The sequence below is a fragment of the Cotesia typhae genome, unplaced genomic scaffold (assembly GCF_013202065.1).
Source record: "Cotesia typhae breed Kobodo isofemale line unplaced genomic scaffold, CoteBio_Ctyphae scaffold_121, whole genome shotgun sequence".
Lineage (NCBI taxonomy): Eukaryota > Metazoa > Arthropoda > Insecta > Hymenoptera > Braconidae > Cotesia > Cotesia typhae.
This window is the reverse complement of record NW_027423773.1, coordinates 618,159-632,347: the sequence shown is the minus strand read 5'-3', so window position 1 is coordinate 632,347 and position 14,189 is coordinate 618,159. Positions and strand designations below refer to the sequence as shown.

At 34.0% G+C, this 14,189-nt stretch overlaps 1 protein-coding gene across 3 annotated transcripts in view; it reads left to right on the top strand.

The window, feature by feature from the left end:
- The window catches only part of Ten-m (teneurin transmembrane protein Ten-m), a 125,661-nt gene that overhangs the window by 40,410 nt on the left and 71,062 nt on the right, over positions 1-14,189 (top strand). For 2 of the 3 annotated variants that reach the window (XM_074253076.1, XM_074253075.1), the window contains exons 2-3: positions 442-1,187; positions 4,090-4,147. In XM_074253076.1, the coding sequence (XP_074109177.1) occupies positions 4,132-4,147 (16 nt within the window). In that variant the 5' untranslated portion in view covers positions 442-1,187; positions 4,090-4,131. The remainder of the gene's footprint in view (positions 1-441; positions 1,188-4,089; positions 4,148-14,189) is intronic. The other variant, XM_074253077.1, reaches the window with a different exon arrangement.

Sequence of the window (14,189 nt, the reverse complement as noted above, 5' to 3'; positions counted from 1 at the left end):
ATTGCAGATACTTGACGCGCTTTTTTTTTTTTTTTTTTTTTTCCCATCCGTATTGGATTTGTTCACTCTTTCTCGGGTTTTTCCTCTTTTTAAAATATTCTTTTTTTCGTCATTTTTTTTACTCTAAAGTGCATACATATGCATTTACATCGGAAGCTTCTGGCTCGTCACTGAAAGCTTGACGTATTGTTCGAGTAAGACGGGAAATCTTGAATGGTATCTGTATTCTTTCCTAACGTCGCTGCGACATTTCCATTATCCGCAGTTGGATTTTCACATTCGAGGACAGGTGCGCCTTACAAAAAAATTTTATTATTATTATTATTATTATTATTATTATTATTATAAATGGTAGGATCAAAATTTAAACAATTTTTATTTTTGATTTTAATTTTATTATATTTTTTAATTATTAAATATATAAAAAAATTTTTTTTTCAGTATAAAAAACATTTAGTTGGCATCGCTGAGTGTTGATAAACCCAGCTCGAATGCTCGTGATATTCAAAGATCAATATCTGGTCAGAAGAATGCAAGACTAGGTTTGTTGCTCGGATAAATGTTATCTTGGTCACCCGCTTTGTGCTCGTGGCCACCAAAGCAATGTAGCCGAGGACATATAATAGTAGCGGGAGAAAGACTCGTAACTTATTTGCAAATGCATGACCAGGGTGCCTATCTGTATCTATAGATCCAAAAGAGATCCCACTTTCAAGAATTTTTACATTAAACTCCTTTATACTCTCTGGATGGTGGATGGCCAATGGTAGATCTTTCGACAGAGGGTTAACCTCGCCAGCGACTTATATTCATACCGAGATAAGTATTTCTGATTATTATTGAATATATTACCGGTGTATGATATTTAATTCCTTTCCTGTTGCTTGGTTTGGCTTTGCAATTTTTTTTTAGATTTTTTTTTTTAAAAAAAACCAACAAGTCGGAAATAAGATATTGACGAGGAGATACAAGATTAACTTGGAATTATTGTTTTTGACGTTAAGCTGCGATAGACCACAGATATATACCCAGATAATATGCTAGATTGCAACTGACACCTTTTACTAGGGGGCTTCTGGTGTTCCGAGTCTCTTTGTTTGTGTGGGAGGGATTATGGAGGGTCATCACTGCAGATTCATGTCTTAAATCCTACCGATCATGAGCAACCTATCAAGTACATTGTCACGGTAACTGATACACATGATTTATTTTTATAGTTACAATTATTGATTATTTTTTTATTTAATTTTTAATCATATTTACTAATATAATTTAATATTTAAAATAATAATTAAGAATTTTGAGAAAAAAATTTTTTTTTCATTGAAAAAATAAAAAAAATTACTCACAATGGTGATTTTTGCAAAAATAAAAAATTTGAAGCTTCAGAGCACTATGAAAAAAAAATTCCAGCGCTTTAAATTTTTCAGGGATTTTAGGGGACACTTAGGGGAGGTTGAAAAATTACCAACAATATCCTTTGTTCATTCACTTTATCCAAAGTTATACCAAGTTATCCAAATATCCTTAATTATTTGAATTTTTGTCGTTTTTTCAGTTAAAGTTTTCAATTTAAAAAAAATTTTTTTGACAAAAGTTATCCACAGTACCTTACAGAGAATATACTGTAGTTTTTAAAACCGTCCTTAAATTTCTTATACGATCATTATTTCCAGAGTTATTGATTGTCAAAGTGAAAAAGTACTTTTTTGCTTTGACTGACGATAACTCCGCGGCAAATCATCGTACAGGCTTTTTGATTACGTCAAATTGAAGGGCATTAAATTATCTAAAAATGCTTTTTCAGCGAAACAATGGAAAAAATTTTTTTAAAGCCCGTGGAATTTTTTTAAGACGAGAAAAAATTTGTAAAATTTTTTTTTTTGTAGTTTTCTTGGGATTTCTCCAGACCCGAAGAACATGATAAAAAATTTTCATGGTCATATTTGAAAACTAGACACTTGGAGCTACAATTTGCTTTAATTTTTTTTTTGCTGTACGATTTTTTTCGTCGGAGTTACAGCTAGTTGAAAATCAGCGAAAAATTTTGAATTTTTTTTTTCTATTCTTTAATTTTTGTCACTGGTGTATTTATTATTATTATTATTATTATTAATACGTATTGACGTTTAAGAAAAAATCAAATGACGTATTTATATATCTATTTGTCCTTGGAGAATGATGATTCGAGAGGTGCTCAATCACCAGATAATTAAACAAAATAATAGAGAGGATATTTATAAACAATAGAAGTTAGTGAGGCGTCTCTTCTCTCGACGTCTAGTTTATCGGGTGCTTGAATACAACAATAATATAGAACAACAGCCATAGAGGTTGGTACAGAGGGCACAGAAGGTACAGAAGGTACAGAAGGTAGAGAAGGTAGAGAAGGTGCTGAGCATTAGAGAATAATAGTCGAGAATAGTATCAGAGGCAATGCAAGGAGGTCATGTCAACAAGTGCATTTGTGCTGGAAGCTCCCAGCTTCAACCTCTCGGCACTCCTGTGCTTACTGTAGTAATAGGTGACTGACATAATTCAGTAATTACAGCGCCCTTCTCTCTCTCTCTCTCTCTCTCTCTCTCTCTCTCTCTCTCTCTCTCTCTCTCTCTCTCTCTCTCTCTTTCTCCTATTTATTATTCAAAGGTGCCGGGGTTATATATAAATATACACACATATATTGTTTTGCGAGGTATACTAGTGGCTCTGACTCAAGAGAGCTTATTCTCATCTTTACTCTTTACTATCCTCTTTCCTTTATCTGGCATTGTCTCAACACAACCATCTCTCCACTGGCGTACTCTTTATTCCCTTTACTTTTGAATTTCGATCTCGACACTCACATCCTCACCTCGACATTGTTCCTACTTTTCTCCTAACACAACAACCACTCTTTAACCTTTTCGTGCCGCTAAATATATAAATTACTATTAGTTATATTTAATAATTATATTAATATAATTTATTTAGAATAAAAAAATCCAACAAATAATATTAATGAATAAAAAAAATTTTTTTACTAAATCAATTTATTACTCCGTAATAAATTTTTATGCCAGTGCAGAAATTTAAAAATAATTACTTCAAATTTTGAACAAAAATTATTAAATATTTAAATTTATAAAAAAATATCCCTTTAGATTTTTTATTAAAGTCTATATTTGACGAGTTATGACCATTATTATCATTACATTACCACCAAAAAGAATGTGATGACTGTTAAGGGGGGTGTGATGGTCAATATGGGTTTATTGAAGGCACAAGCCTGCATACGGAATTTTTATCTCAACAGATCATGACAGTTGGACTCTAGCCAGATAATCAATTCACGGAGCACCCTTATAGCAAAAAAATCGATACGGATTCTTCATATTTTATTCTTATTCTGGTGGTTATTAAAGATTCCGATGGTCCGAGAGTAAGAATAAAGGAAAGAGGATAAAAATTGAATTTTTATGAAAATACTAAATATTCATAGTTTTGTTAATTAACGAATTTATTGAGTGAATTTTTAAAATTTGAATTGTCAAGGGGTATTTAAATTTTGGGCATAAGTAGCTAGCAAAAGAAGGGATGTTTGCTGAATTTTTTTTATGCTAAGTATGTTCTTGAGCGCCACCGGTATCGATACTGCACCAATATCGTAATATCGTAATTTTAACGACACCCCAGGCAGATAATGTAAACTCAATATTCTGCATCCACTCTGTGCCTTACACATCGATATTTTCCTCATGATATCCTCTCGAGGAAGACTAAAGATCCTATAATAACGATTACATCACCATTTTATGACAAGAGTCTTGTATTTTTTTTTTTTTTTAAATAATTATTGCTAATTTTTTTTTTTTTCGATAAAAAAGTTATCATTATTATTAAAAAAAAAAAAAAAAAAAAAAAAGTCAATTGGTGGTGAGACTTAAAATTCTCTATAGGAGTAAATTAGTTGGTTAAACTATTCACTAGGAAACTATTTGACCGTCCAGCAAAATGCAATTGCGGTCAATAACTTTCATGACTATCGAGTTCCTCTAATTAAACTAATTTGTCATGTTGAAACGTATTTTTTTTTTTTTTTTTTTGTTCCAGATGTGGCACGAGGACTAGAAACTCCTGGGAGGAGTGCCGGACATGAATTACACTCAAGGTGAGCGATTCATTTCTAACTTAATATACGTATGATAAATTCAATAGCAATAGGTAGATGTACATTTCTCTAGTAAAGTTTGCAACCAATCAAATACCGTTAAACAAGTTAGGTTGCCAATTTGCTTAGGATAAATCCTTTAAATACTATCAGGATCCATTCACGCTTTCGATTACTCTTCTATTCACACGCGTAAGCTCTTTATCTTGCCGTAGAATTATTCTAGTAGGGTTTTATTTGATTAAATTGAAAGGGAGAGTGGTTTATGTGGATTTTGGTTGCTAGGGTAACTCAGGGGCCGGGGGGGGGGGCGTGTCTAATGTTGCTAAGGGGCGTTACTAAGGTTGCTAAGGGGCGTGTTCAACGATACTTAGCAACAAACATTAGGGGCGTTGTTTTAAGGTATTTAAACCTTCAAAAAATAACCAAAATATCTTAAATTAAAAGGAGGAGTGGTAAATGTAGATGATTGTTGCTATGGTAACTCAAGGGGCGTTACTAATGTTGTTAAGGGGCGTTACTAGAGTTAAATAGCGACAAACGTTATTTTAGGTGTTTATAACTCTAAAAAATAACCAAAATATCTGAATCCATTAAGTAATTGTTAATAATAATTCGATAACGATAATAATAAAGCAGGCGTCGAAGCAATCAAAGTATTGCAACTGCTGAAACCTTGTGACGAATGAATAAATAATGTAGATGTCAACGTCACGGACACTTGCGATTGTCAATACCAATCATGTCATAATATATACATATCCATGCCGTGGGAGTCAAGAGTAAGGGGGGGGGGGGGTAGGTGCTGCGGCTGATAGTAATAGATCGATTATCTGTAACGCTAAGCACCGAACTGTGGAAACACAACAGGACGTTACTAATCGATCCTCTGATTGTGCTAACTCATCAAGTGCAAGGATGTTACAGTTTAATTGTCCTTTTTATGTTTAAAAATAAATATATAAACAGCAAAGTGGTGGGGATGAATGGAGCTTGTCATTTGTTATGCCTCGAAAAATGATAAAATAACGAAAAGACTCGGGCCGTCGTGAATACCTCGGGACGATTTATCAGGTGACGGGTGACAAGGTCTCACTTTTGCTCCTTTTTCTCACACCGCCCCCCCCCCCTTCCCTAGCCTCTTTGCTCGCTCCTCTTTCACACGAGAGATACATCCAGGCTTTTATTCCGCTGACGGGGCGTTAATTATCTTAGAAATAAAATTAATGAATCACCACCGACGCCGACGCCGACAAGCTTGTTTTTATTTAAAATAAATCGTGAGACCTTTTAAAGGAAAGGGTCACCTACGAAAAGGTCATGCTCGGTGATAATTCCAAAATTTGTCTCGTTAGTTCGGTAATTATCGGAAAAAATTGACCTTTATTAAAGGTAAGCGTAATTGTCGGTTGATGAAATGAAATATAAACTAAATTATTTATAAGATTTAGAGAAGAAAAGGAGTGGCAAACAGAGAGTGCTTTGGGAACAATAAATTCATCCTTATGAAAAGTTTTAGTATCGCATTATTTCTCAGCTCTTGATAGCGCAATATTTCGCTTTATCTGGCGACGTCGATGATCAAAGAGTTTTATGATGGAACGAAATCTCAAAATATATTACGGATTGTGCTAGCTGGTACACATGCTGGAAGCTGGAATAGAACCAGGCTAACGTGCACTTAAATATTTTTATGTATATTTTTTATTGATCAGCTTCTATTGAAATTACTGAGAATGCTTTTGAGAGTTATTACTGCGTGAGTAGTCGCCAAGTGAGAGATGCTTTTTTATCGAGTTTTCGAAAAATTACATGTGAGTAACAATTTTAAAATAAAATAATAAACAATAATTTGTTAAAAGTAGTAAAAAACAATTCTAACAATGTAGAATTTTATTATTATTTATCGAGATAATTTATATGAGCTTTGAATAAAAATTTCTAAGCTGTAAAATAAAAAATAAATGCGCCCGGGGCTGACTCCGGTGAGCCCCCATCGGATTCTCGGAATCTCGGCAACAAATCGACACTAATAATTACCCGGCTCTCAATTCGCCCTAACCTATTTCACGCCTGGCTCATCCCGGTTTCGATTATTTTTCCCGAGCAAGGGTAGTTCGACACACCAGCGATTTTACCTCGGGAACTTACAAATCAATCCCGGGCAGACCCGAGCGGAGACGAGAAGCATCAATCTAGAAACCGCTGGATGGGAACTTGCCAAAATTTACTGGAGTAACTATCACACAGAGGAATAGAACCCTTTTCGGAAAAAGCTAACAGGGTAATTCGATAAGATCCGAAATTAATAAAAATGAATAAGTCAAAATAGTTTCTTATCCCCTTGGTATATACTAATAGGTTTCTCCGTTTCCTCGCCCCAAAGATATTCCAGGCCTTGTTGGGACAACACCATATCCACCTATTCTCCGTCTGGCCTATTACTTTCGGTTTCATCAGTGGCCCTTTCCTTGATACGACGCGAGTTGTCTTTCCTTTATTATTATCCGAAGCTACTCCCCTCGTATATTGCTTTTTAATCCCAAATATTATGTACTCTTTGCACCTATTTCCCAAATTAAATTACTTTATTCCAGCCGTAGCTGCTCGCTCTCGCTGCTACAACCTTTACTGTCTTTGGTATAACTTCAGCCGCCTACATTTCACTTTCCGGCTTTAATCAAATGGGTCATCTTTTTTTACGAAGGAAATTTGTGCTAAAATTTTAGGGAAAAAAAAAAAAAAAAAAAAAATTTATTTTATTGCATAAAAGTAATTATTTATTAAAAATCAGACGATAAATTATCGTAATAGATAATTAATGACTAATGACTAATGACTAATGAGCCTGTATCTGAGAATAATAAATATAAATAAAAATGGGTGATTAATGATGAGTAGGTTGAAGCTTTGTTCGTAGATATTGTAGATGAAAAATGACCTGTTGGCAATTATGACAGCGTCCTTTATTCTCGGTTGAGTTTGCCGAATATATATATATATATATATATATATATATATATATATATATATATATATATATATATTCCGGGACTCTTCGGGATTGGAAGAGAAAAAGGTTGAGAAGAAGCTCGATACTAACATTAACAATTGACGTTTTTATTTAAACTCTGATCAAAGGGTTTTTAATTACATTGTTGCGCCTTCCGCTGCCCAATTTCGTTATTTTTATTAAAAAATACAACGACGCCGGAATGCGAGTCGACAAAAGTGCTTTGATGTGGATTCGAACCCGGTACACCCACCACGGTAGCGTAACAAGAGAAGTAATTGACCGGTGCCGTAATCTATGCTTTCTATTTCTTTTTCGTCCCGAGGGAAACCTTCAAGAGCCATAACCTATGGATTATTTAGATATCAATCTAATTGACGGGTCCTTTTAATTTTTCATTACTTATTATCATTTTATAAGCTGTATAAATTAAAAAATATCAGTGCAGGTCTTTTATTTTTTATTATTTATCCTAAAACACTTGATAGATTTTCTTTATTATCCTCCAAAGCAAATATAAAAAGTTTTCTTTTCTCCATTAAATTTTCATCACCCAAAACTTTGAATATTAAAGCATCCCGTAGATATGTCTACACCGTGGAATTTAAATGCGGTGATAAAATCCAAATAAAATGCATTCTCGGTGATAAATTTTTCTTCGCTGGATTTTCTAAAATTTTCTGGATCAGTTGAAGGAGAAAGGGAAGGAGAGAATAAAAGGGTGGGGATGATGAGTGAACTCGGTAATCGCGTTGAAAGTTTGGACCGTTTGGTAGATTACACGTTATGAGGCGAAAGTTTTCCCGGTTAGTCTGTAGTCTGTAGCCTCGGTGGTAGTTTCTGAGAGTATTCCTCGTAATTTGGAACAACTACAGAGGTGTCCTCTGTCCGTAGTTTGGTAATAGTATGCTAATCCGATGATCACCGTGATCTGGTTAATTGACCGAGTGACCACTAATTTTCCACTTGAATTTCTAAAAAAATTCAAAACAATTTAAAAAAAAAAAAAAAAGTGTCAAGAGGACATCAAACATGCAAGCTCATTGCTTTGGGATGAGGTCAAGTGCTGAGCAAACGTTTAAACTCACCAATGGTATCATCCTGGACAATCGACTGTCGACAATAGCTCGTGCTGGATCTGCAAACACCCGGAACCGGCTGTTTGCTATGTTCTCCAGAATTTATTTAAACAATTTCCGATTTTACGATCCTGAGGATCCGCGAATTAATCCGCGGTTAGTCTTGCCGGCAGTACCGGCTGGGTAATAATACTAGATCTGGTTAACGAGCTCCTAAATAAAACCCCGGTTATTTCCTTTTATTTATGCGTGAGGACCGAAGGGGAGGCAATTAACGCCAACGGTACTCATGTTCGCTAACAACCTGCCCCATTAATGTCTAGACGGGTTTTTTATCGGTATTAAAAATATTTAAGAAAATTGAGGAGATAAACAAGCTAGAAGAAGAAGAAGAAGAAGTAGGAGAATAATCGATAAGTAAGGAGGGAGGGAGGTTTTATACCTTGTAAATATTTTCCAGAATATTTACAGTACAAAATTTATTTGACAGAAAATTTTGGATAATTTATTATTTAATTATTTATTTATTATTTAAGTGTACTCACTGGTAATTTTTTTCCTTAATTTAATTTAAAAAAAATTAGTTATTAATTGTACCGCTAGGCGGCGCCGTGGGGCTTTTTTTTTTCTCACTTGCAGAAACTACTAACAAAAATTTATATATTTTTTATTTTTTATTTTATTTAATAAAAATAGTAAAAAATACAGGTACTAAACGGAAAATAAAGGTCGATAAATAAAAAGGGTAAAGAAGGAAACGAAGGAGGGAAGCAGTAAAGTGATAACGACTAGTCTGGTTGGATATCTTTGATGGATATTACTCGACCCTAAATCACCTCAAGTTTCTCAGAGCCGACGTCAGCGAAGATTTAAAACAGTTGCGCCACGCTAATGACCATTAACTTGTCGTGCAGCTACTGTCGGTCTCGGGTCTATTCGGGTCTCGGGTCTTGCTCCAAAAGTCCTCGTCTGGAACACACAAAGAGCCCAGAACGTCATCGCAGTGCGTGCCGCTTAGCTGTCAGCCCTACCTCGGAATTTATGGACAGGATGTGACTCGGGAATAGTTTATGTCCTCGAAAAATTTCAATTCACCCCTTGGAGTTACAATTTACCCCTTTTCACAACGCCCTCCTAGATATTGACTCATTTCCCGATTAGTGGGCACTAACCTCTTGCCCGTTAATGACCTAATGCACCTTGATAAGCCCGAGAATAATAATTACAGGTGGTACTAAGCCCGTTAGTGGTGAGCTCAGCCCAAGTAATCGCTCCTGTTATAACGCTAGAGTATTTCACTGACAAACTTCCTCGCCAAAATGCTCAACACCCCTGCAATAACCGTTGTTTGTGGCCGAGACTACGAGAAACGCCTAAAATTTTTAATTCCAGCCTTGCAATTACCTCGCTGTGTCTTATAAGTACCACTTATACCACGACTTAGATGCTTCTTTAAAGAACAAAAGTAACTTTGGTTGATTAAAATCAGTCCAGTGGTTTCCGAGAAATCGCCATTTTAAATTTCGAGGTGACCTGAGCGCCATCTACAAAAAATTGATAACACGCCCTAGAGGAAGTAATAAGGAATTAAAATATCTTTGGTTGGTCAAAATTGGCCCCGTAGTTTTTGAGATATCGTAATTTTAATTTTTTTATTATTGAATCTGAAGTCGTGGGTTCGAACCCAAGTCAAATTTTTTTTAATTTTTTTTTCTTTTTAAATTAACTAATGACATATTTAATCCCTGGAGTTATTTCATTAAGAATTATGGGCGTTAATAGCTGGCAGTGTTTGGGGATATATGATTGCGGGGAAAACAAACACGACATGCCGGGGGTTAGAGGGAGAAATTCAGGGTCACAAATGTATGATATGCCTGGAGCCTTTTCGCAGCTGCGAACAACAACAGCAACAACAACAACAGCAACAGCAACACCAACAACAACAACAACAACAAGGCACAGTGTGCTGGCGGTTAAGTGTAGTCGCGAAAATGTGGTCACGTGTCATCCTGGATAAATAAAGGGTCTTGTGTTGCTGAATAAGCTTTCGGTTAACCGCATTCGTTCTCTTCCTCTTACTATTTCTATTCGTTTTATAGACAAACATGTTTATTTTCCGAGACTTTTGTTCCACTGTTTCTAGTTTACGATTCTGTAAATAATTATCTGATAGAGAATATAATTATTATTTCAAGAGGGAAAGAGTGATTTACGGTGACATTATTCATCGTTGCTTAAAGTCGCTAAAATTCTTGAGATTATTTAACCCCAAGGATCTAGCTTGTCACTTGAAATTGTTTTTATTTATATTTTTTTCTTAAAAAAATATCATGAAAAATAAAAAAAAATCTAAACTAAAGTCTAAAACAATAAAATAAAAGTAAAAGCGGTGAATAAATGATAAAAGTATTGGGATTAAAAATTAGGGGAGCGTCAAGTCGATCTAAGTCGTTGAGTACGTTGGGAAAGGACGTTTGTCTGTTAAATTCCTCGGTATCTCCATCCATTTTTAACGACAGTAGAACCCTTGTTCCTCCTCTTTATTTCTTTCTATGTTTTTTCACGACACTCAACTCCACTCAGCCTTTACTTTGGGCTCTTCTCTCTGCCTCCGCCCACTATCCACTGTACACTATATAGACTATACACACTGTACGCGGTAATACTCACCAGCTCTACTTTATACACCCTCTCTTCTTCTTCTTCTTCTTCTTCGCTTTTCTCTCTGTTCTTCGCTCCTTAAACCTTTGGTACTTACGGCAGAACAGCAGCGTGATATGCACAACCCGCAGGATTTTCACACGCTCCGAAAGCTAGAAACAAAGACCGGATTTTAGGGCGAGCCCGACTCAACTCAAGAAAACCTTCGCCCTTTCGACTTAATTGCAAAGGGGTTTTCATTTAACCCTCATAAAATACTAAATATACCACCCACTCTACCTAAATTTCATTAATTATTATAAAAATAATAAAATTAATGGATTTTTTTTTTAAATTGCACTGTAATTTTTTAACTATTGACTTTTTTAAAGATATAAGCTCATCCTGATGTTACACTCATCAAGAGCTTTCATTTGAATACCCACATGGATTTTTTTATATATTTTTCATATAATATATATAAATATATAAAATATATGAAAAATGCAAGTGGGTACTCAAATGAAAGGTCTTGATGAGAGTAACATCAGGATGAGCTTATATCTTTAAAAATGTCAATAGTTAACGAGATACAAGGTCATTTCTTAATTATGTGTCTAGAAAGTATTTTCTTATTTTTTTTTTTTTTTTTTTTAATAATATAAATTAATAGTAAAAAATTTGAGTAATTATTTGAAATGAATATTAAATTTCAAACAGTGAAAAGTGAGAGAATAAATTAATTTAGACGTATAACCGGTAAATAAATGAAATTCAGATACTTGAGTAATTCCATAAATAATAGAGTAATGGTTTCATTAAAAGTTGCCGTTTGACCCGGATGTAGCGCAATGTAGTCATTACAGTGACATCGGACCCGAAAAATTAATTAAAGCGCCGGGGGACGTTGAGAATATTTAAAAAAATTCCGGGGATTATTCGAAAAAGGCTGAAAGTTAAAAAAATATTCGGTAATGGTTACTGCTAATAATAGATTAAAGTTCCATTTGTGTAAACGATTGGGCGGGAAAAAGAGGTGGAGGGGGAGAGTACGGTCAGAGCATTGTTGCCGAGGACAATGGGCTCTATCATGGATTGGGTGGCTGTATGAGTGCGTAGTCGATGGAAATAACAAGCCTCTACATCAGAGACAAGGACACACGGCTTAGTTAAATATTTTGTTTTTTATCATTTTTATTCTGGGGCAGACTTTAAAAGCCCGGAGGCTGCTCGAAAAGCGCGACATTTGTCACAAAATCAGCAGCGACCCAAAAGGCGTGAAACGAATTAAACGCCGAGATGAACACCAGCAATATCCAACAATGGACAGAATTAAAATATGGGTGGTGCTAACATCGATCACCTTGTGATTACCGCCGAATAAATCTTTATTCTTTTGGCATAATCCTGTGCTTCAGTTGTTTTGACCATTGATTTTACGTCAAACGGTGCTTATTTTTAATTATGGCCAGGAGTGACAAAAATAAAATATTGGAAAAAATTTTGATGTCAGATTTCGGGAAAATGACTAAGAAGGGTTCTAGATCAGGCTTAGAAGTATCAATTTAAAAAAAAAATTTTGAAAATTCGACCAATTTAAGGGTTGTGGAAATAAAAATAAAATTTTGGAAAAAATTTTGATGTCAGATTTTGAAAAAATGACTACGAAGGGTTCTAGATCAGCTTATGGCATATCGATTTAAAAAAAATTTTTTGAAAATTGGACCATTTCCAGGCTTGTAGGAACAAAAATAAAATTTTGGAAAAAATTTCAAAAATTGATTTTTTTTTTTTTTAAATTACAGCGAAGGGTTCTAGATAAGATTCTGGAGTATTTATTAAAATCAAAAAAAATTAAAAAATTGGGTCATTCTGGGCCAAGTGATAGCAAAATGAAAAGTTTGGAATTAATTGAAAGCCTTAAGTGATCAAATATGATTGATTTGGTAACTACAAGTGCGAGTACTCATTGAAATTGGAATGAAATGAATAAAAAACAATAGTAAATGCAGACGTAGATTTAGATGGATTGAAAAAAAAGGAAAAAAAAAAAAGGTAAAAAATGGTAAGTGAGTAAATCATAGAGATATAATATTGGATATAGAAAATGACAAATACAGATATTATAAATATATTGGTACATATAGTCCAAGCATGTTTCCTGTCTCCTCGATCAGTTTTGATATATAATGTCGTCCTAGATGTGACACGACAAAAGCCGCACCTACAGCCGTACTCCGCACTACTTTACTTCTGACATTTCATGTACTCCAGTCACGAAATGCATTCAATTCCCACCCGTACAAAAATCATTTTTAGATTTTTATATATTTCTCTATTTATTTACTTTTTTATCATCCTACCTAACCAGTGAAAAATCTAAATAAATCTTGTTTTCCAAAATTCCATGAATTATTGCCGATAAAAATTCAATCCTGGCATATCATTCATTTTAATTGGATTATTTTCAACAACTGGGTCAATTTAAAATTTTTAATCCGTTTGTATTTTTAAAAAATATAATTAACAATTTAGAAAATTATAATTGTCGTTTTTAACGTTCAAGGCTGAGAGGAGGAAATTGGGAATGAGCTGGAAAGTTTATGGAACAAGAAAATCGAAGGCGGTACGAGTGCCAAGGGAAATTCACCGAAATAAGGAGAAAAGTGGGAAAACTCTTCAAAAAGCTTGATTTATAGGAAATAGCTTTTCTTTATCGCTGGATTTTTTATTTTACACTTTTCCCTGTTCGTTGGGCCAACCCTGTGCTTATTTAATAAAATGAAATATCACAAGAGCCTTTTCATCGCTTATATTTTATATTATTATTCCATTTATTGCCAATCAAACTCCATTTATCTGATATTGTCCAAAATATTTTATCTCTGGATACATAATTAAGAAATGACCTTGTACCTCGTGAACGGTAGACATATTTTAAGATATAAGCTCATCCTGATGTTAGACACATCAAGACTTTTTAATTGAGTACCCACATGAATTTTTCATATATTTTATATATTTATATATATATATATATATATATATATGTATATATGAAAAATATATAAAAAATACATGTGGGTATTCAAATGAAAGCTCTTGATGAGTGTAACATCAGGATGAGCTTATATTTTTGTTAACATCAATATTTAAAAATATACCGTGCAATTTTTGAACAGGTTAAATTTTTTTGGAAAAAAAAGAAATTTTAGCTTAAAATTTTGTATAAATTTTTGATCTCTATCTATAATAATTACCAAGATATATATTTGTTCTTGGATTCTTTGGTACCCAAATGTCGCAT